This window comes from Geotrypetes seraphini, chromosome 7 (genome assembly GCF_902459505.1).
Source record: "Geotrypetes seraphini chromosome 7, aGeoSer1.1, whole genome shotgun sequence".
Lineage (NCBI taxonomy): Eukaryota > Metazoa > Chordata > Amphibia > Gymnophiona > Dermophiidae > Geotrypetes > Geotrypetes seraphini.
In genome coordinates this window covers 51,067,855-51,089,538 of record NC_047090.1, presented here as the reverse complement: position 1 = coordinate 51,089,538, position 21,684 = coordinate 51,067,855, and the positions used below count along the sequence as shown (strand labels likewise).

At 40.4% G+C, this 21,684-nt stretch overlaps 1 protein-coding gene across 3 annotated transcripts in view; it reads left to right on the top strand.

Annotated features, from left to right (window-relative positions):
• The first annotated feature begins 242 nt into the window (after positions 1 to 242).
• PTHLH (parathyroid hormone like hormone) overlaps positions 243 to 21,684 on the top strand; it is a 60,791-nt gene continuing 39,349 nt past the window's right edge. Inside the window, exons 1-3 of one of the 3 annotated variants that reach the window (XM_033952082.1) lie at positions 243 to 515; positions 757 to 843; positions 972 to 1,094. In XM_033952082.1, coding sequence (XP_033807973.1) covers positions 994 to 1,094 — 101 coding nt within the window. In that variant the 5' untranslated portion in view covers positions 243 to 515; positions 757 to 843; positions 972 to 993. Of the gene's footprint in view, positions 578 to 756; positions 844 to 971; positions 1,095 to 21,684 lie in introns of all 3 variants that reach the window. The other 2 variants (XM_033952081.1, XM_033952080.1) reach the window with 2 other exon arrangements.

Below are 21,684 nucleotides of genomic sequence, written 5' to 3'. Positions count from 1 at the left end.
CTCAACTTGCAGATGCTGATTCAATTACTGAAATACATAAGGAAACACTATTCAGAGTGAAACTGTGACTGGGTTCTAAGTGCTTTGTTTCTTTGCTTCTCCTCTTGCTCCGTCTTTATTCTGATCCTTGTAAGTAAAGGAATTTGCATTGCATCAGTTAATGGGTGTCCCATACTATCGGAACTCTGCTCCTTTCCGAGGGCGCCACCTCTCTTTGCAGTCAACTCCTCCAGCATGATTCCAAGCCACTGCCTCAGAGCGTGTGAACATTTTGAGCCCAGCTCAGTCAGCACTGCTCTACCAGCAGCCCAGGACAGGCTCAACCCAGCCCTACCCAGTGCAGAAGCAAGCAACCTGCACACTGCTAGCAAGATTTCCAGCACACCATAATCCTCAAACCTATGCAAGCCAGCTGTCCAGTGAGACGTCACAGTCACCTTCAATCTATGCTGCTTTTCTCCACAGAAGCGGACCAAAGTTATCTCGAGCAAGAGCTGAATCTTGAAGCAGAGAAGGTGGTATGCATATTTAAACAATTTATACAAACAAATATGCACACATTCTATATCTACAACTGGTAAGCAGTTTTGACTGTCAACTAACTTTTTTGACACTTTATCATTAAAACCAAAAGGGGAGTGGGTGTTGTACAGTAGTTTAAACCCAAGGGATAGGTGCTTGCCAGGTGAACTGAATATTGTTATATGGGATAAGAGCACTCTTACTAATTTATATATACTTTAATTTTTATTTTAGGGAAGAAATTCTTTAGTGGTTTCTACTTATTTATTGCTTTGTGAAAAGACAAGACTGACCAAAAGCTTGGAGCATTAATCTATAGAGGTGAGTGCCGCATACTGTCTCTTCTGATTTTATTTTCATCGCAGATCCCCAGGTATTACGGGAATTCGGAAGATGCTAAGACAAAATCTAGGAGTACCCTCTTGGCCTTATTTTCCTGTATTTTGCAGGTTCTGAGAAGCAGAGGACAAGATGTTAAGGACGTTGTTCCAGCAGTGGGGTCTCGCAGTGTTCCTGCTCAGTTACTCTGTGCCCTCTTATGGGAGATCAGTAGAAGAGATCGGCAACAGAATGTAAGTTTTTCCCCTTTTAATTTTTCCCTACCCTACCGGAACGATGAATTTGTATTTTAAAAAAATATTTCTTCGTTGACCCAGCCTTCCTTTCTGAATGCAATCGAGATTTAAATCCTTTAGGAGGAATTTACAAATTAGTTGGCTAAGCCAATTGATAGTTATGCTTTGAAACTAAATCAGGATAAATTCCTGTAGTTATGAACTTTGTCATTTAACAGCCGTCCTATCTCGATATGGAGTTTTGCTATTGATTAAAAACTAGAAGAATACATTTTTGTGAAAGATCAGAATAGACAATAAACTCAGGTTTGTTTTGTGGCATAGACCTTTTATGACAAGTGAAACAGCTGAATTTTAGTTTAAGACATATATACATACAAACGTATTGTATGTATATTACTTGTGTAGTTCTAAAATTAGCACTTGTGTGGATTAGTCAAAGATACAGCTAGTAAGTAGCTGGGAAGTTAATGAATTTTAAGTGAAGCGGGATTTTCTTTGGAATGGTGCCACTTTGCAATAGTTATGAATTAGAGTCAAATATTTTGCTTGGAAACGAAGATTTTTTTTATATTTGGAAGGTAACGCAAACTGGCTCTTTTGAAAGGAAAGTTTATTTTGAATAATGGGGGTGGGGGTGGGAGAGAGAAGAAAAGTCTGGAAGACAGGGATTTAGAACATGAACTTCAGAAAAGGAGTCACACAGGTGGCTGTATTCAGACTTGGCTCTGAATGGGCCGGCTCCTGAAGGCAGATAAGTTGCACGGAGCTCCTTTTCATGTACGTCTGCCTGCTTTTAGAGACGTTAGACTTTTAGAGACGTTAGGATTTCTTTTGAAATATCTGAAAAGACTAATAATTGCCCTTATTTGGTTTCAGAAAAAGAGAATTGATCTCTGGGGCTAAACATGAGCATTTTAATTATTATTTATATACATGTTTTAAGAAATCCTTAGATCACTCATACTGTAGAGTTTCAGTTAATTTCAAGTGGCTACATGTAGTTCTTTAAGTGTGAAGAGCATTCTATGAAAAATGTCTTTTTTTCTTTAGTGTTATTCTAACAAAAATACTATGTAAAAGGAATGAGACATGCTTGAATTTGGGAACAAAATGAAAATATTAGTTTAGATTTCCTAAGGCTATTTGTATAGAACATTATGAAGAAAGGAATCTAAGGTTAGGTCTTGTTTTTTAAACTTTTTGCAGAGTTGCCTATTAACCTGATTGCTTTTGTCTGGACATTGTTCTCTACCTGAGGAATCCAAGTATGAGTTTATGCATATTAGAATATTTCAAATATCATTAAATATACAGCTGCATATTCCTAGCTGTAGTAACTTTGATCTGGCTGCTGGCCAATATCTCCATGTGGTTAGAATTAATAAGACATATCTCTTTTCTCTATTGAGGGGCATATATCATTGCATTTATTAAATGTGTCAGGATTAAATGTCACTTTTCTCCAGCTTTGACTGTTATTTTGTTTGCTGCATTACTCGTTTAGCAAGATCTGTACAAAAATAACTTTTGTCTTTATCAAAGAACAGTAAGAAAGGATTTCATGATTTTCTCTAATTACTATAGATATGTGTGTTTGTAAGTGTGAATAGTTAAGGAATACCAAGAAACCATGAAGCAAACTTGGGAGAAAAAGAGTGTGAAGTGCATTTGATCCTAATCCATAGTCAACATGACATGACTGGGCTTGTTATTTAAAACAGATTTTGCTGAGTTGTCCTATAAAATCTAGGTATACTGTATATGCTGCTTACTGAGTCCATGAGAAATAATTTGGTGGTTTCCAGATCTAGCCCTGAAAGGTCTGTCTTTCAGGTTATCTGTGGTGATTATTCATGAAATATATTTGCTAATAATTGGACTAAGAATTGATAAAATTAGAGTGTACACATACACTGATATATGGGTGTTTGTCTGAAAACCAGACAGGAGGCTGTTGAGGTCTGCATCTGAAAACCAATGTTCTAAGGAAATTAAAGGGCCCATTTACTAATAGGGGTGGACATCTAGAAAATTTTCATTTTGTGTCATTTCCCATTTTGCTTACAGGAATTTTTGTTTTATTTTGTTTTTCATGGCCCTTTACTAAGCTATGGGAGCAATGTCACGTGGCAAATGCTCCAATGCCTATTCAATCCATATGGGGGTCAGAGCAATTAACACATTTAATGTTTTTGAATACGTAGAACTATTGGGATGATGTGTATTTGTTAGTTGTATGATTCATGTTTATTATTAGAGCTTACAATCTAACTTTTACAGACATGATATATAGGGTTGGAGATATAGAACCCAATTTGAGAGGAGTTGAAAGTAGTCTCGAAGTTGCAAATTAGAGAATTACACAGGGAAAAAATTTGTCCCTGTCTCTGCCCCGTGAGCTTGTTCCTGTCCCCGTCCCATCCCCGTGAACTTGGTCCCCATCCCTGCGAACTCAGTCCCAGTCTCCGTGAGCTCGGTCCCTGCTCCCACCCTATCTCCACAAACCATCTGATCCCATCCACACAAGCCTTGAATAGTTTTACACTGAACTTATGAACTTATTTTATTAAAGTATAAAAAGAAACAATATTCTGTACAAATGTCATTTTATAAATCAAAGTTCTGGCTGCCGAACTAGAAAAAGAGATCTTCAGCTGGCAGGACTTTGTTTATAAATGTTGAACACAACACAACTAATATACTACTTTATTCTAAATAAATAAAAAAAAAAGGAAAATAAATATAATTTTTTTTTCTACCTTTATTGTCTGGTTTCTGCTTTCCTCATTCAATTCATTCCTTCCACTGTCTATCTTCTCTCTGTCTCTCCCTTCTATCTCTCCCTCCACCCCACCCCTATTGGTCTGGCACCCATCTTCTTCCTTCCACTCCCCCCATAGTCTGGCATCTCTGTCATCTTCCTTCTATCTTTCCTTCCCTCCCCCAGGTGTTTTTTAGCATCTCTCTCCTTCTTTCCTCCCCTCAGATCTGGTATCTGTCTCCCCAATCCAGCATGTGCCTTTTTTTTTTTTATCCCCTCCTTCCATCCATCCTTCCCTTCAGTGTCTGTTCCATTCTCTCCTATCCACTTTCCTTCAGCATCTTATCTCCTCTCTCTCTTCCTCATTTCCCATCAGTGTCTGTTTCTTTCCACCCCCTCCCCTTTCTCTACACCCCTTCAGCAACCTTCACGTGGTCCAGGCAGTGCCTAACAATTCCTACCTCTGCCCACCTCCACCCCTGCCTCCACACACACACAGACTCCATTTCACCAATCTATTCTTCCTCCCTCCCTTCCTTCACCTTACCTTCATGCCGATTTTTAATTTTCTTTCAACGAGAAGCCAGTGCCGCCCCGTGAGCTTGTTCCTGTCCCCGTCCCATCCCCATGAACTTGGTCCCCATCCCTGCGAACTCGGTCCCAGTCTCCGTGAGCTCGGTCCCTGCTCCCGCCCTATCCCCACAAACCATCTGATCCCATCCACACAAGCCTTGAATAGTTTTACACTGAACTTAAGAACTTATTTTATTAAAGTATAAAAAGAAACAATATTCTGTACAATTGTCGTTTTATAAATCAAAGTTCTGGCTGCCGAACTAGAGAAAGAGATCTTCAGCTGGCAGGACTTTGTTTATAAATGTTGAACACAACACAACTAATATACTACTTTATTCTAAATAAAAAAAAAAAAAGGAAAATAAATATAATTTTTTTTTCTACCTTTATTGTCTGGTTTCTGCTTTCCTCATTCAATTCATTCCTTCCACTGTCTGTCTTCTCTCTGTCTCTCCCTTCTATCTCTCCCTCCACCCCACCCCTATTGGTCTGGCACCCATCTTCTTCCCTCCACTCCCCCCATAGTCTGGCATCTCTGTCATCTTCCTTCTATCTTTCCTTCCCTCCCCCAGGTGTTTTTTAGCATCTCTCTCCTTCTTTCCTCCCCTCAGATCTGGTATCTGTCTCCCCAATCCAGCATGTGCCTTTTTTTTCTTTATCCCCTCCTTCCATCCATCCTTCCCTTCAGTATCTGTTCCATTCTCTCCTATCCACTTTCCTTCAGCATCTTATCTCCTCTCTCTCTCTTCCCCATTTCCCATCAGTGCCTGTTTCTTTCCACCCCCTCCCCTTTCTCTACACCCCTTCAGCAACCTTCACGTGGTCCAGGCAGTGCCTAACAATTCCTACCTCTGCCCACCTCCACCCCTGCCTACACACACACACACACACACACACACACACAGACTCCATTTCACCAATCTATTTTCCCTCCCTCCCTTCCTTCACCTTACCTTCATGCCGATTTTTAATTTTCTTTCAACAAGAAGCCAGAGCCTTGAAGTTGCGTGTGGCTGCCGGAAAGTTCTCAGCTGATGCAACCAGAAACAGGAAGTTGTGTCAGAGGAGAACTTTCCGGCAGCCACACGCAATGTCAAGACTCCAGCTGCTTGTTGAAAAAAATTAAAAATCAGCATGAAGGTAAGGGGAAGGGAGGGCGGGAGATGGCCGGATGGACAGCGACGATCTGAAGTATTGCGGCAGCGGCAATCGTTAGGAAGAAGGGAGGGGGCTGTGCACGATCAGTGACCATGCATGCTTCCTCCCTTAACTGTGGAGACAAGGCCATTCACCACTCCATTGGGCAATAAATGGCCTTGCCCCCGTACCCGTGGCAACCACTTTTTTCCCCACCGTTTTGGCGGGTTACCCATGTGTCATTCTCTATTGCACTGCCTATTTACTAATAGCAAGCAGTTGCCATGCGAATTAGCATGTGATAATTGTTACTGTTAAACTATGTTGCCATGACAGCATGCATTAATTCACACAATAACTGAATACTTTGTGATAGGGTGGGAAATGGGTTTGGACTGTGTGTTGCAATTAAGCTACAATATCTTAACATGAGTTGTCACAATTGCAAATATTGGAGATGCACTTACAACCTTCTATGCAGGAGGCAGTAAGTTCATCTGCGGTGTCACTTCATGTATCATATAGTAAAGATTTTTTTTCTTTGCAGTAACTATATGAGAAAATGCTGGGAATGAACCATGGAGTTAGCACAAAGGTTTGCACTTACTGCATGGTAATTTTGCCACTTACTATCCAGTAAATACAAAATTTAACCACACGTTAGTTAAAGGGCATCTAAACCTTCAAACAGTTTGTTCCTCCCTTGAATGATGCCTATGGATATAGTGGCCCATTGTAGGCTTCACAGTTCTTCAAGATATTATTTGCTTTAAGAAATTTTAACAACTCTAAATCTAATAGGAGCATAATGGGGGGAGGGGGGTATCATTTTGTAAAGTTTTGGCCTTGCAGTTTCCTATTGTTCCTATGGGCTTTAAGCTTTCTGAGAGTTTAACTTTATTGGGGCTATAGAACATTGGTATATAAGCATTTATTTATTTTTAGGTATTTATATTGTGAAAGGGCTGGGGGGGGGTATCTGTCTAGCACTCCAGTAACCCAACTTCTGCCACAGGCGCAAGACCAAGCAACCGTTGAGGTACCACACAATAATGGCATCAGAGGAAAAAGGAAAAACAAAATGCTGCCCACAAACCAGTCAGTTTAAACATTTTATTGCTCAGTTTAACTTGCACTGGGGTATGTTGGTAGCCTCCTAGGCTTACCCTGATTTGGGTTTACTCAGTTCCAAAAACCACACTTCATTTTAAACCAACTTATCTTCTAATTTGAAAGCCAAAACAAACAAAAAACTTTTCCCAAACAAGCTTTTACATTCCCCAGAGTCCAGCTGCCACTTGTCTCAGTCTCTGTAGATGGCTCCCAGAGACAATGTTCAGGAGCACCCTGGACATGAGGGCTGGCTCTGGTGGCCACCCTGCTCTGGTTACTTTCCTTTCTTTGACTTGAATCACAGCCGTGCTTCAAATTAAGGCTTTTCAGGAAGTTTTACCACCTGACTCCCTGAGCTATATTCTCCCACTGGCCAGTCTTTAACCCTTGACAGGGAAATGAGGAACCTTAACTTCCCTATTGAAATTGATGGTCTATATCCCTCTCCAGTTCCTACTTCTAGGTGATTTAGACTGTCAGGGCTCTGAAATAGCCTTAAGGGTTCCTTTCCCTCTGTATGATAACCAATCTCAGCCCCTCCCCCTTTCAGCAGATTTCCCCAGCACTAAAGGGATCTTGGCTTCACCATTTCTAGCATCAAAGCCTCAAATTAATTCAAGAAAGATTCATTCATAAGAACTTTAGTACTTTCCTATAAGTTTATAGACCACCTTCAGGCATTTAGTAAGTTTGCATTAACTTCCACACAAGATTTCATTCATACATGCTTTCTTCAGTCTCACTCACTGCCTCTGGGCTTCAGTTTATCCCATGGTCACTATTCATGTCAGAATAAATGTCTTGTATTTCCATGGGCATTTCCTCCCCCTTTGAATATGAGGACTCATTTGTCCACTAGACTGATTCAAAATGTCTTTGCCCTGGCTGCCTGTCCCTCCCTTCTAGCTCCTGCTTTAGAGCTGGGCTTCTAACAGCTCTAGTGAAGTCTGGAATGAAGTGTTTATGTGGGAGAGGCACTGGAATTGACCTCCCTTCAGAGCATTCTCTGAAGCTCTCTCCTCCCTGGGTTCCTAATTGCCTGCCTGTATGCACAGCTGGGCTTAATTTATCCTACTGTGTCTTTAGCTTTACTCCAGCTCCTAGGAGAACCTTGAGCTTTTCAGTCCCTCCCATTTCTTTAACCCTTTCTGTGTCAGATTGTTTGCAAAGGGGTTTAGCTTGAGTGCTTGCATTGGCTTTATGAAAGGAATGATAAGGCAGTGTAATACCCTGCTCTTCTCAGCAGTATGCCTACTGATCTGCCCTCCGTGTCTTCCCTTAGAGCAGGCACAGCCATAGTAGATAGGTTTCTCTCTCTAGGCACAGGGATATTTCCATTACTGAATGGGTTTAAACCAGAGTTTGAACCAGTGACAGGCTCTTCACATCCACATACCCTCTTCCTCAAAATAATTTCATCTTCAGGTGAGGGCTCTACTCCTTTCTCCAGATATGTAGGAATGTCAGTATTTTTGTGGAACACCCCTGATCTGTGTACCATCTAGTAAGCCATGTGTTATTCTTCATTTGGGCCAGCCATGTTAGTGGGATATGATCTGTCACTAAAGGGAAATATCTGCCATCCAAATAATATCAAAATGCCTCAATGGCCCATTATATGGCCAAACATTACTTTTTGATGGTAGAATAGTCTTTCTCTCTGGGCAACAGTTTTCTACTGAGTCACATTATGGGATGCTCTTCCCCCTGAACATCTGTGATAGAACTACCTCCAACCCTTCCTGGGAGGTGTCAGCTTGCAAAATGAAAGTTTGTTTGAAATTCACCTTCTTTAGTGTGGTCTCTTAGCACAAACACCTTTTTAGTTGTTCTAAGGCCTTGATTCCCTCTGGAGACCACTGAAGTTGATTGGGGCAATTCTTTTTGAGCATGTCCATCAGGACCACAGCTTGGTCTGAGAAATGAAGAATAAACCTCCTGTAGTAGCCCACAAGTCTAAAAAATCCCCATAATTGCTTCTTTGTGGTTGTGGGAATTCCTTAATGCATTTTACTTTGTCCACCAGGGGTCTGATCTCCTCTTTTCCCACTTAGTAGGCCAGATACTGTACTAGCTCTTGGGTGAAGGAGCACTTTTTAGGATTAACAGTTAACCATGCTTCCCATAAAGCTGATAATACAGGTGGGCTGGTCAGTGAGTTGAAAAGATGATGATGTCATCCATGTAGGTAGTGGCATAATGACTATGCCTTTCCAGGACTTTGTTCATGACATGCTGACAATATGTGGCAGCACCATGCAAGCCAAATGGAATGCACCTAAATTGATACAACCCTTGTGGTATCTGAAAGGCTGTCTTTGCATGTGAGGCCCAGTCCAAGAGTATTTCCCAGTACCTTTTGCAAAGATCAAAGGTAGAAAGGTAACACGCTCTTCCCAGCTTATCAAGGATTTCTTCTATCCACGGCATTAGGTAGGCATCAAATTGGGAAACCACATTGACTCCCCTTAAGACAATAAAGAACCTTGTCATACCATCAGATTTTGGAATGAGGACAATAGGACTACTCCATGGGCTGTGTGATTCTTCAATCACCTCAAGATCTAACATTTCTTTTACCAATTCCTCCACAATGGCTTGTTGACTTATGGGAAACCGACAGGGTCTCTGCCTTACAATCTTTCCAGGGGATGTGATGAGCTCGTGCCACCTCATGGTACAGCCAGGCTTGGGTGATAGAACCTCAGAAAAGTCTCTCAAAACAACTTCCAATTATCAAGGCAATGTTGAATCAACAATCCAATAGTATTATTACTTTGTACTTACTAAGTTCCATTATAAGATATCTTTCCCTCCCCCACTAAGATATACAAGACCTGCATTCATACAATATGAATGTGGTATAAAATACTCATACTTGCTCCTGATCCATCCTTGCCATTTTCAGGGCTCAGACTGTAAAAAAAACCTCTGCCCTGTACTAGCTATACTTCCCAGTTACCGGAGTTGCCATCAAAGCCCCCTCCAGTCCATCCTGATATGTCTGACATGTCCATCCATAAAAATCTGTCTGACATCGGCTTCGCTTCACCACTGCTGAAGATGCCATCAAAACATTTTCCAGTGTATCCTGGATGCTGTAGGGGGAAGTGAGAAGGGGGCTTGTTTTTAACATAGTGGGGGTAAGGACTAATTCTTTGAAATGAAAATTAATGAAATTCTTTTTTTTCATTTCAAAACAAAAAGAAACAAAACAATTAAAACATTCTATTTTCTTTCCAACAAAAGTTCATTCCTAATTTGTATCCATATAAATCAGTTTGAAGATTGTCTTGAGATGGTATAGTTTAGCTAGGTTATTGCTGAGTAGCACTAGTGGAGGTACAGGAACATGTGGAAGAGATGGAAGGAAAAAATCATCACGGAAATGAGAAAACATAGGGTTTAGTAAGCTGCAAGGAGCAGGTACTGACTATATAAGTATTTTAAATTAAATGTTCAGAGCCAACAAATGAATAAATTTTGGATGGACAACTCAATGTTTAGTCAAAATTTATCCATCAAAAATTAGAAAGGGCCAGGTGTGTTCTGGGATTGGGCCAAAATGTATCTGTATAGAAAGTAATTTTATATGGAACAACCTAAAGTTAGGTAACATGTATTCCTGTAAATGCCAGTATTCTAGTCTTTTATGCATGCTATTTTGTAAGAAAGCATATACCTTCAATAGCATGTACTGTACTTTTAAATTGGACATTCACATGAGTAGAGTCTAAGCAGGGATGCAAATTTATGTGTGTAACTTATAAAAAGCTATAGTTATACCTATATCTCCCAAATTTAGGTACAAGCATTTATACCTGCTCTTTGGCTTGTTTATGCCAGTATTCTATAAAGGAATTTAGTACTTTCCTTTATAGCATAGGCTCCAAATAGGCTTTGTCTAGGTACCCTAAATGTATGCACCCCTTTATAGAATTGCTCTCCTAGTGATAATATACCCTTACCATGTGTATAAATTGATATATTTAGATGGATTAGACAAATAACAGTTCATGATCCCCAAAGAACACTCCGCTCCATTTCTCAAAACTTTCTTGCTGTACCTTCCCTGAGTCATATTAATACAATGCAACCATACATTTTTTAAATTACCACTCCCACTTTGTGGAACGCTGCTCCAAAGTATTTAAGAGAAGACATGACTATTTCAGACTTCAAGTCTAAACTCAAAACCTATCTATTCAAGGATGCTTTTAACGTTTAACCGTCCTGTTAAGGGCGCTCTCTTTCTCTTTGAACCTGATTGATTCATGTGATATCTGCTCCCTTCCTATTGTCCGTTCCACTTGTTCTTTCTCTATAAATCATGTAGTTCTACCACCTCCCTTCTGTACCAGTTTGTCCGTCAGTCTTATATTGTTAAGTCTTTGTATGATATTCCTTTGTTGTATCCTGTATTATTTTTAATACATGTATTTTTAATATGGTATGTACACCGCCTTGAAGTCTGATTTGGTGGTATAATAAGATTTTAATAAACTTGAAACTACCTTTAAATGGATGTTACCTATAAGTTTAGAAGTACATATTCCCAGGTAATAGAAAGTTGGACACCCAAATTTCTGATTCTCTCAGTTGCTCTGATCTCACCCTTATACCTTTTGATCCTATAAGTCTTTCCCCACATTCCCCTCTATATCTCTCAGTTATACTCTGCAGCTTAGTCCTTTCACTCACTCTCTTCCCTCAGTCCTTCTGATACCCTCATTCACTTTCCTTTGCCAGGGCACCCTGACTTTCTGGCCCTCCTAAATCCCCTCACTCATTCTCCATTCCACATTCACTTACTATCTCACACTTGCCCTCCCCATCTCCTTCTGATTTCCTTACTCATGATGCAGCTTGTAAGGAGAAGGATAGTAGTCCTTCTACCTCTCAGGGCTGCTGTCATACTTTGAACTTCATGGGTACTGTAGTGTTGACTCCAAGCTCAAAAGCAGAGGAGGAAGCCATGGCTGGAGATAGTGCACTGCCACAGTCCTCTTCCTCCTCCTCCTTAAAAGACATGATTGGCACAGAGAGGAAAATAAGGGAGAAATACTATTACTGTTGTTGCTAATGCCAGCACTGACCCTGATGCTTCTGCTCCTGTCCCTGACACACTTTGTTAGGATATTAGACTCTCGTATATATGGCACCTAGAAAATCAGAAGTTGACTAGTGTGGCACTAAGCATGATTCTATAAAAGTTAGGTACATTGTATAGAATCATATTTAGCACTGTTTAGGCATTGCTAGGCATCATAAATTGTAGGCACACCCTATTTATGCAGTGTTTTCTTGGTCTAACTGTGTCTGCCAAAGTTAGGCACAATGGCACCTACATCAAAAACAGGTGCCTAACTCTAAAACATGCTGATGATCTGCCCCTAACCATTCCCACTTATAGGTAGGTGCTTTGGATTAGGCGCCCACCTTTTAGAGAATCACATCCACCAAATTAGGCACCTATCAATGAATTCTAATTAATATCAATTATGAGATAAGTATTAATTATCGACACTGATTAAGCCTATTAATTAAAATAGGTGCCTACATTGGCTAGGCAGGATGATGTAGGCACCTAACTTTAGGCGGACTTTATAGTACTACAGGTGCGGGCGCACCATTGCACGATACAGTGGCAGGATGACTTCCTTTGTCCTGGACGTGATATCCTTCTTAATGATGCCCAACATTTTGTTTGCCTTCCTTGAGGCTGTGGCGCATTGCGCCGATGCCTTCAATGATGTGTCTACCATCACTCCCAGGTCTCTTTCAAGGTTACTCACCCCTAGCGGTGATCCCCCCATTTTGTAAGTAAACATCGGGTTCTTTTTCCCTACATTCATGACCTTGCATTTCCCTATGTTGAAGCTCATTTGCCACTTTTTGGCCCACTCTTCCAGCGCTGTCAGGTCTTTTTGGAGATCTTTGCAGTCCTCCATGTTTTCAACCCTGCTGTATAGTTTGGTGTCATCCGCAAATTTAATAACCTCACATTTTGTTCCTGCCTCCAGGTCGTTAATAAATATATTGAACAGGAGCGGTCCCAGCACCGACCCCTGCGGAACTCCGCTCGTGACCCATTGCCAGTCTGAGTAATGGCCCTTTACTCCAACCCTCTGTTTCCTGTCCGCCAGCCAGTTTTTGATCCATCTGTGGACCTCCCCTTGCACCCCGTGGTTCCATAGCTTCCTTAGCAGTCTTTCGTGTGGTACCTTGTCGAAGGCTTTTTGGAAGTCAAGGTAAATGATGTCTATAGATTCCCCTTTATCCACCTGGCTGTTTATCCCCTCAAAGAAGTATAATAAGTTTGTGAGGCATGACCTGCCCTTGCAGAAGCCATGCTGGCTCGGCTTTAGCTGCCCAGTGTTTTCGATGTGTTCCCAGATGCTGTCCTTAATCAGCGCTTCTATCATCTTTCCCGGGACCGATGTCAAGCTCACCGGCCTGTAGTTTCCTAGGTCTTCCCTTGAGCCTTTCTTGAAGATGGGCGTGACATTTGCTATTTTCCAGTCTTCCGGAATCTCTCCTGTTTTCAAGGATAGGTTGCATATTTGCCGAAGTGGCTCATCTATTTCGTTCCTTAGTTCCTTGAGTACCCTTGGGTGAATGCCGTCCAGACCCGGCGATTTGTCGCTCTTTAGCCTGTCTATCTGCCTGAGGACATCCACCTTACTCACCTCTAGTTGGACCAGATTTTCATCCTGATCTCCTTTTACAATCCCTTCCGGTTCCGGAATGTTGGTTGTGTCCTCCCTCGCTGAATTAAAGATACATGAAGGGCATTCTATAACAGATACCTACAACAATTAAGTTTGCGAACACATCCTAGAAAAATGCTACATACCTCATTGCTGAATATCATTATGGTCACCTTCGAAAGCTATGCAGCGACACTGACTTAGTCCACCCTTCAAAGCATTTTTGGAACTCTTTTTCTGGAATGCCCATCAGAGCTGTTGTCGTATTACCCTTGTTGTCCTGAATGCCATTAAAATGTCTTCCTTTCAATATTTTCTTTATCTTCGGGTAAAGAAAAAATTATTGGGAGCCAGATCAGGTGAGTAGGGAGGGATGTTCCAATACAGTTATTTGTTTTCTGGCTAAAAAACTTCTTCACAGACAGTGCCGTGCGAGCTGGACTTGATGGACCATTGGTCTGACCCAGAAAGGCTATCTTTATGTTCTTATGTAAATGTTCGGGTTGTTTTTGTTTAACTTTTTCACTCAGTCTTTGCAGCACTTCCAAATAGTAAACTTGGTTAACTGTTTATTCAGTTGATACTGATATCAAAAAAGGTTATCAACATCGTTTTGACTCTTGATTAGGACTGGCGGAACATTTTTGGTCATGGAGAATTGGCTGACTTCCATTGTGCATTTTGACGCTTTGTTTCAGGGTCGTATTAGTACACCCATGTTTCATCACCAATGATAACATGGTTCAAAACAATAGCTTGCCTCTTCAAAAGGTCTTGGCAAACTTCGACTCTCCTTTGCTTTTGTTCATCAGTGAACTCCTTCGTGACCATTTTTGCACACACCGTTCTCATGCCACAATTTTCAATTAAGATTTTCCTGTTTCTCTTGGTCTGCTATGCTTCTCACAGTCAGATGATGATTTTGATGCACAATTCAATAAATTTTTGCAATGTTTTCTTCAGTTCTTCTCATTACTGGCTGCCCTAACCCTTCTTCATCAGTGACGCTTTCTCTCCCCACAGAAAAACATTTAATCTATTTGTACACTGCCGTTTTCTTCATGTCATTATCCCCATAAACTCGGACTAACATGTCCCTGATTTCACTTCCACTCTTGGCAAGTTTAAACAAGAAATATAATGCTTGTTCATTGCTTTAATTCAAGTTCTTGACATTTTCGTGACAACACACAAAAACACGCAACAGCAATAATGAACACTGCTCAGTAAGACACTGCCACACGTCAACACGAACACAGCTGTGAGACACTGATATACCAAGGTTCTGAAACCTTACTGAGTTGTTTGTACAGTGTTGTCAATGTAAGCGCACAGAGGCAAGTTAATGAACTTAATTGTCAGACTGTATTTACATGCCTACAGTGTGCCTAAGTGGTGTCTATTCTATAAAAGAAGTAGTTGCCTACTTTCTTTTATTGAATACTAGCATCACAGATAAAATATGTCCCTAAATTAAAGTGCAAGAACTTATACCAGCCACAGCATTCATAACTAAATTGCTTAAATATACCTATAAATAATAGCATTCTATAATTTACATATGTAACTATATGCTCTGCCTGAATGTTTCCCATGTGTGTGCCAACTTTCAAACTACCACTACAGTATTTACGTGTCAGATTATAGAATAACACATATGTGGAATTTTGGCATTTAGATGGTTTCCTATGGATTCTAATATGGCACCCAAATTTGAGTGTGCAAATTAATTGAGTATTGAGCCCTTAATTATGAATAATTGGGTGCTAGCAACCATTTTACATAGTAACATTAGTCAAAGATAGCAGATAAAGACTGGAACTATGCATCCAGTCTACCCAACAGCTACACGTATTATAAATTCATGATTAAATTAAATTGTCTTTTTTCTTTTATATTTATGGGCCATAGATCATAGAAGTCCGCCCAGCACTATCCTTAGATTCCAACTACTATAGTTGCCATCGAAGCTCACTCTAGCCAATCGGAACCATCTTCTCATTTGTGAGATACAGACCGTAAAATCTGCCCAGCACTGTCTTCATGTTCCAAATTACTGCAGTTCTTGTTAAAGCCCTCCTCAGCCCATCCTAAACTAAATTTTCATATATGGAAAACAGACAATGCAAATCTACCTAGTATTGGCTTTAGTTCTTCAATTTATATATTGAAGTTAATTGACATGCATTAAAATTTGCATGTGAATCTGGCTATACACTATTCTACAAGGCATGGTGCCTAACTCTACTAGCATGTACATAAGAACATAAGAATAGCCTCACTGGGTCACACCAATGGTCCATCAAGCCCAGTAGCCCGTTCTCAAAGTGGCCAATCCAGGTCACTAGTACCTGGCCAAAACCCAAAGAGTAGCAACATTCCATGCTACTGATCCAGGGCAAGAAGTGGCTTCCTCCATGTCTTTCTCAATAACAGACTATGGACTTCTTCCAGGAGATTGTCCAAACCTTTCTTAAAACCAGCTACACTATCTGCTCTTACCACAACATCTGGCAATGCGTTCTAGAGCTTAACTATTCTCTGAGTGAAAAAAAAAATTTCCTCCTATTGGTTTTAAAAGTATTTCCCTGCAGTTCCCTGTAACTTCGAGTATCCCCTAGTCTTTGTAATTTTAGATGGAGTGAAAAATTGATCCACTTGTACCTGTTCAACTCCACTCAGGATTTTGTAGACTTCAATCATATCTCCCCTCAGCCATCTCTTTTCCAAGCTGAAAATCCTAACCTTTTTGTCTTTCCTCAAACGAGAGGAGTTCTATTCCCTTTATCATCTTGGTCACTCTTCTTTGAACCTTTTTTAGTGTCGCTATATCTTTCTTGAGATAAGGAGACCAGAACTGAACGCAGTACTCTAGATGAGGTTGCACCATGGAGCGATTCAGGGGCATTATAACATTCTTAGTTTTACTTCAATTATACCATCTGACTGCTGTGATGGCAGTAGCCAGATGATGCCATCAGATCACCCTGAGCCAAGATGATTCTAGAAAGTTTCCAGTTATAACCAGAAAATTCAGTTTTCCCATTGGAGTTTCTGATTATATCAAAAGCTCTATAAATAAATGGGCATTATTTAAAATAGGACTTTGCATTGAGCAGATTGTCACTCAATTAACAAATTATTTAAAAGCACAAAACAGCAATAAATGCTTGACCTCCTACTCTAGTATTTCTTTAAAATGCAGTAGCTTGGCACATCAGTAAATTTCCTTGCAGAGTAAAACTATAACATAAATATTTTTAATGCAGAAAAGCACAGGCATAAAAACTAGACACTTTAAAAAAAGATGATGTTACAGGAAAAAAGCAGTTGTATTAGCATCACCTGGTTGTTACATGATACTGTATGTTTAACATATGCAACAACATTTTTTCCAAAGTAGTCAAGTTAAAGTATACCAATTGATGCTATTGCTCTCAAGTTTCAGACATGGGTAGAAAAAAAATAATGTTCTAATTAGCTCATCTTTCTTGTATACCGACTTCCTTTTCACAAATAGGATGCAGGGACAACCCTAGCCCCAGGGAGATGATGGGGCAAACCCTCTAATATAATTCAGGAAAACATGAAGGATATCTCAAAACTCGATACTGGGATAAACAAATTACAAGTTCTATTAAATATCAAAAAACATTTCAAAAATTTACTAGGGAATGTGGCCTTGGGTGTGCCAGTGGTTTTTCAAAAAGCTGAATGCATAGTTATAGAATATTTCCCCAGTGCACCTAACTTGGACACCAGCATTTATAGCACGTTTCAGCAGATGTAAGTCTGGCACCCAAAGTTAGGTGCAGAAATCAGTGCTATCCATTACTGCATTCATTACTGTATCCATTACTCTTTATAGAACAGTGCTTAGCACCTATTTTTTTTTAGTAACCATATCTGAGTTCTATTTATAGAATCCCCCCATATAGAAACAAAGAAACATGATGGCAGATAAAGGCCTAATGGCCCATCCAGTCTGCCCATCTGTAGCACCCACCATCTCCTTTCCCTACGAGATCTCATGTACCTGTCCCACACTTTCTTGAATTCAGACACATTTTTTTGTCTCCACCACCTCTACAAGGAGAGTATTGCATTTATCTACCACCCTTCCTGTGAAAAAGTATTTCCTTAAATTACTCCTGAGCCTATCATCTCTTAATGCCCTCTTATTGTGGAGTTTTCCTTCATTTGAAAAAGACTGACCTCCTGTACATTAATGCCATGGAGATATTTAAACATCTCTATCATATCCCCTCTCCCGTGTACATATTAAGGTCTATAAGTTTGTCTCCAAAAGGTGCTGGGGGGGGGGGGGGGAGTGCATCTTATGGAATGAAAAATACGGTAATTTCAACTCTTATCAAGAAAGCCTGAATTAAGTAGCAGTAAATAACTAATGGGCCCTTTTACAAAGCTGTGTTAGGTGTTAGTACGTGCCTAACATAGCTTAAAATACTGGTGCACTAACCGCACACTAAAAATTTAAAAAAAAAAATAATAATAATAATAATTAAGGGGCATGTATGGGGAGTGGAGAAGTGGTCATTTCTGTGCTAATCAGTTACTACAGCAACATTACTGCTAATTGATTAGCATAGGAATAATGCATGAGCTGTTACTGTCCACAAAATGCGTGGTTGTAATCGCATATGCACTTTTTTTTTTTAATGACTGTGCAGTAATAGCAACAAAAGTGCTTGGCCACTAATACTAAAAATAGAAAAAAAACATTTTTAATGGCCATGGCATAAATGATCTTAGTGCAAAGGAAAAAAGAAATGCAAGGGTACATTAAGGCACTTTTTGCTACAGCTTAGTAAAATGGTTCCTAAATAAATCTATATACTACTCTAAACAAGGTTTAGCAAAATACATACATATGCAATGAGCCCCTGCCCCAAAGAGCTCTTGAAGGTCTGGTGACCTCACAAACTGTTTGAGGTTTTCTGTCTACAGAGTTCCTCTATTTATATTCTTTTAATTGAATTACAATTAAGGAAGAAAAGAGGAGAGTGGTGTCTGGAATAATACACAATGGAAATATATTCTATAAACAAACATTTGCAATTCTGTAGCACTTTTCATCAAGATTCTCAATGCACCGTAGAAGCACATATGCAGACACCGCCACGTGGGATCCCTGTGGGGGTCGAGCTAAGGATCTGGGTCATTAGCACTCAGACTTGATGGGGTGGGTCAGAAGAGTGGGCAGACTTGATGGGCTGTAGCCCTTTTCTGCCGTCATCTTTCTATGTTTCTATGTTTCTATGTTTCTATGTTTCTATGTTTCTATGTTTCTATGTTTCTATGTTTCTATGTTTCTATGTTTCTATGTTTCTATGTTTCTACATTGGCTTTCATGCTGCTCTCTGCTTCCAAATATTTTGTGTTATTATTGCTCAAGCACAGATGGCTAGTTTAGGGACTTACCAAAGTCACAAAGCCAATGGCATATGAAAACCTAGAACTCTCAGTTTCAAATAATTAATTAACCAATCATTATACTGGGACATTTACAGAATTCCATCAGAATTGGAACATGACACTTCGGGCACTTTATAGAAAAGTGGCAACCCTCCCCCCCCCCCAAAAAAAAAAAAAATAAATTGAACAAAACCAAAACAAATAACAAACCCCTCCCCCTTTTTACTACTTTTACTACTATTAATTATTTCTATAGCGCTGCCAGACGCACGCAGTGCTGCACAGAGTCACAAAGAGTAAGAAGACAGTCCCTGCTCAAAAGAGCTTACAATCTAAGCAGGCAAGACAGACTAACACTTCATGTCATGGATAAAGTTAAAGGGAACGGTTAATCAGCTGGCTGGGTTGGAGGGCTGAGGGGAGTTCAGGACAATCAAGCCATTGTGACATCACTGATGAGGTTGGCTCTTATTGGTAGAAGAGCCATTATGACATCAGAAGCTCAGCTGCTTCCCAAAGAAGTTGTCTGGGTTGGAGGGCAGCGGAGTAGGGTTAAGGATTGAAGCTATATAAAAAATATGGGTTTTCAGTCTGCGTTTAAATAAGGGAAGGGACTTGATGGACAAACTCGGGTAATTTATTCCAGGCATAGGGGGCAGCTAGATGAAAGGAACGAAGTCTGGAATTGGCAGTGGAGGAGAAGGGTAACGCTAAGTGTGATATCTGAGGAAAGGAGTTCTCTGAGTGTATAAGGAGAGAGAAGCGAGGAGAGATATTGAAGGGCAGCAGAAGGAACACACTTGTAGGTCAGCAATAAGATCTTGAACTGTATGTGATGGCATATAGGGAGCCAGTGACACAAGCGTATAGGCAGATAGGAGAGGGATGACTGGGGTGTAGCGAGGTTGGTAGAAGATGAGTCGCGCAGTAGCAGCTGCCATGTGGCATATGCTTCGATGCCCATTAAATTACTGTGGGCGTCAGAGCGATTACCGTGGGAGCAGCCGCTACGACTTTGTAAAAGGAGCACAAAGTGAATTACAGAAGTATAATTATGAGCATAAAGTTTTCCTATTTGCTTAATTACTTACGCTGGCTTTTACAAAGCTGCAGTAGAGGTTTCTACAATGGGCCGATGAGGTAAATGCTTTGAATCTCATAGAATTCCTGTGAACATTGAAGCATTTACCTTGCCGGCCCACAGAAGAAACTTCTACCGCGGTTTTGCAAAAGGAGCCCTTAAAAGGGCAATATTACTCCATTTTTTCATTCTTTAGTACTCCTATGACCTTTGGAAATATTTTTAAAATTGCACAGCAAGTGTAAATTTTTAGGGTTGTCCAAAAAGACCTAAAGTTGGAAAAACTGTGCAAATTGAAGTTTTTCCTGTGAATTTGATTTTGCTTGATCAGAAAATCATTAAAAATATATTTTTTAAAGCCCATCCTGGGTCGCTCAAATCCACTGATCCTTTTTAATATTTATATCAATGACCTGGAGGAAGGAACATCCAGTGAGATCATCAAGTTTGCAGACGATACAAAACTATGCCGGGCAATCAGATCGCAGGAGGATAGAGAGAAACTCCAGAGCGACTTGTGTCGGTTAGAAACATGGGCGGAGAAATGGCAGATGAAGTTCAATGTGGAGAAATGCAAGGTAATGCATTTAGGCAATAAAAATAAGGAATACGAGTATACAATGTCAGGTGCAACTCTGGGGAAGAGTGAACAAGAAAGGGACCTGGGTGTACTGATAGATAGGACCCTGAAGCCGTCGGCACAATGCGCGGCAGCGGCAAAGAAGGCAAATAGAATGTTGGGCATGATAAAGAAAGGAATCTCGAGTAGATCGGAGAAAGTTATAATGCCGCTTTATAGGGCAATGGTCAGACCACACTTGGAATACTGCGTCCAACATTGGTCTCCCTACCTAAAGAAGGATATAAAACTGCTGGAGAGGGTGCAGAGACGAGCAACAAAACTGGTGAAGGGTATGGAGAGACTGGAATATGAGGATAGACTTATAACACTAGGATTGTTCTCCCTTGAGAAAAGGAGAATGCGTGGGGATATGATCGAGACCTTCAAAATACTGAAAGGAATCGACAAAATAGAGCAGAGAAGATTATTTACACTGTCCAATTTGACACGGACTAGAGGACATGTAATGAAGCTAAGGGGGGACAGGTTCAGGACTAATGTCAGGAAGTTCTGCTTCACTCAGAGAGTGGTTGACACCTGGAATGCCCTCCCAGAGGAGATTATTGCGGAATCGACCGTCCTAGGCTTCAAGAGCAAACTAGATGCATATCTCCTTAAGAGAGGCATATAAAGATATGGTGGACTATAAATTACGCCAGGTGTACACCTGGCGGGGCCTCCGCGTGTGCGGATCGCCGGACTTGATGGACCGAAGGTCTGATCCGGAGATGGCAGTTCTTATGTTCTTATGTTCTTAAAGCTCCATTTTTCTTAAAATTTGCTATTATTTTTGCTTAATAGAGCAAATTTCTTTGTAAAAGTCATAGCTACAAATTTTATGTTTTCACACTCAGCAATGATTCATTGATAAAAAAAACATTTAATGCAAAAAAATCTAGCAGTATTTTATTAAATGAGGTGGGCCTGGGAAGCAGGACCATGGGTCCAGATTTTCCATTTAGAAAATCTAATCTAATCTAATCTTCCATTTGTGTGTTGCTCATATCTATTCAGTCTCTAGGCGACTTACATAGAGAGGTTAGAAGGAGTCGTAGGGAGCAATGAAAGACTCATTTGTCGGAAGGGGAGTCATCTATGTCCTTAATAAAAAGAGGATAAGATCATTCCTGAGAGAGGCGTGTTGGCAT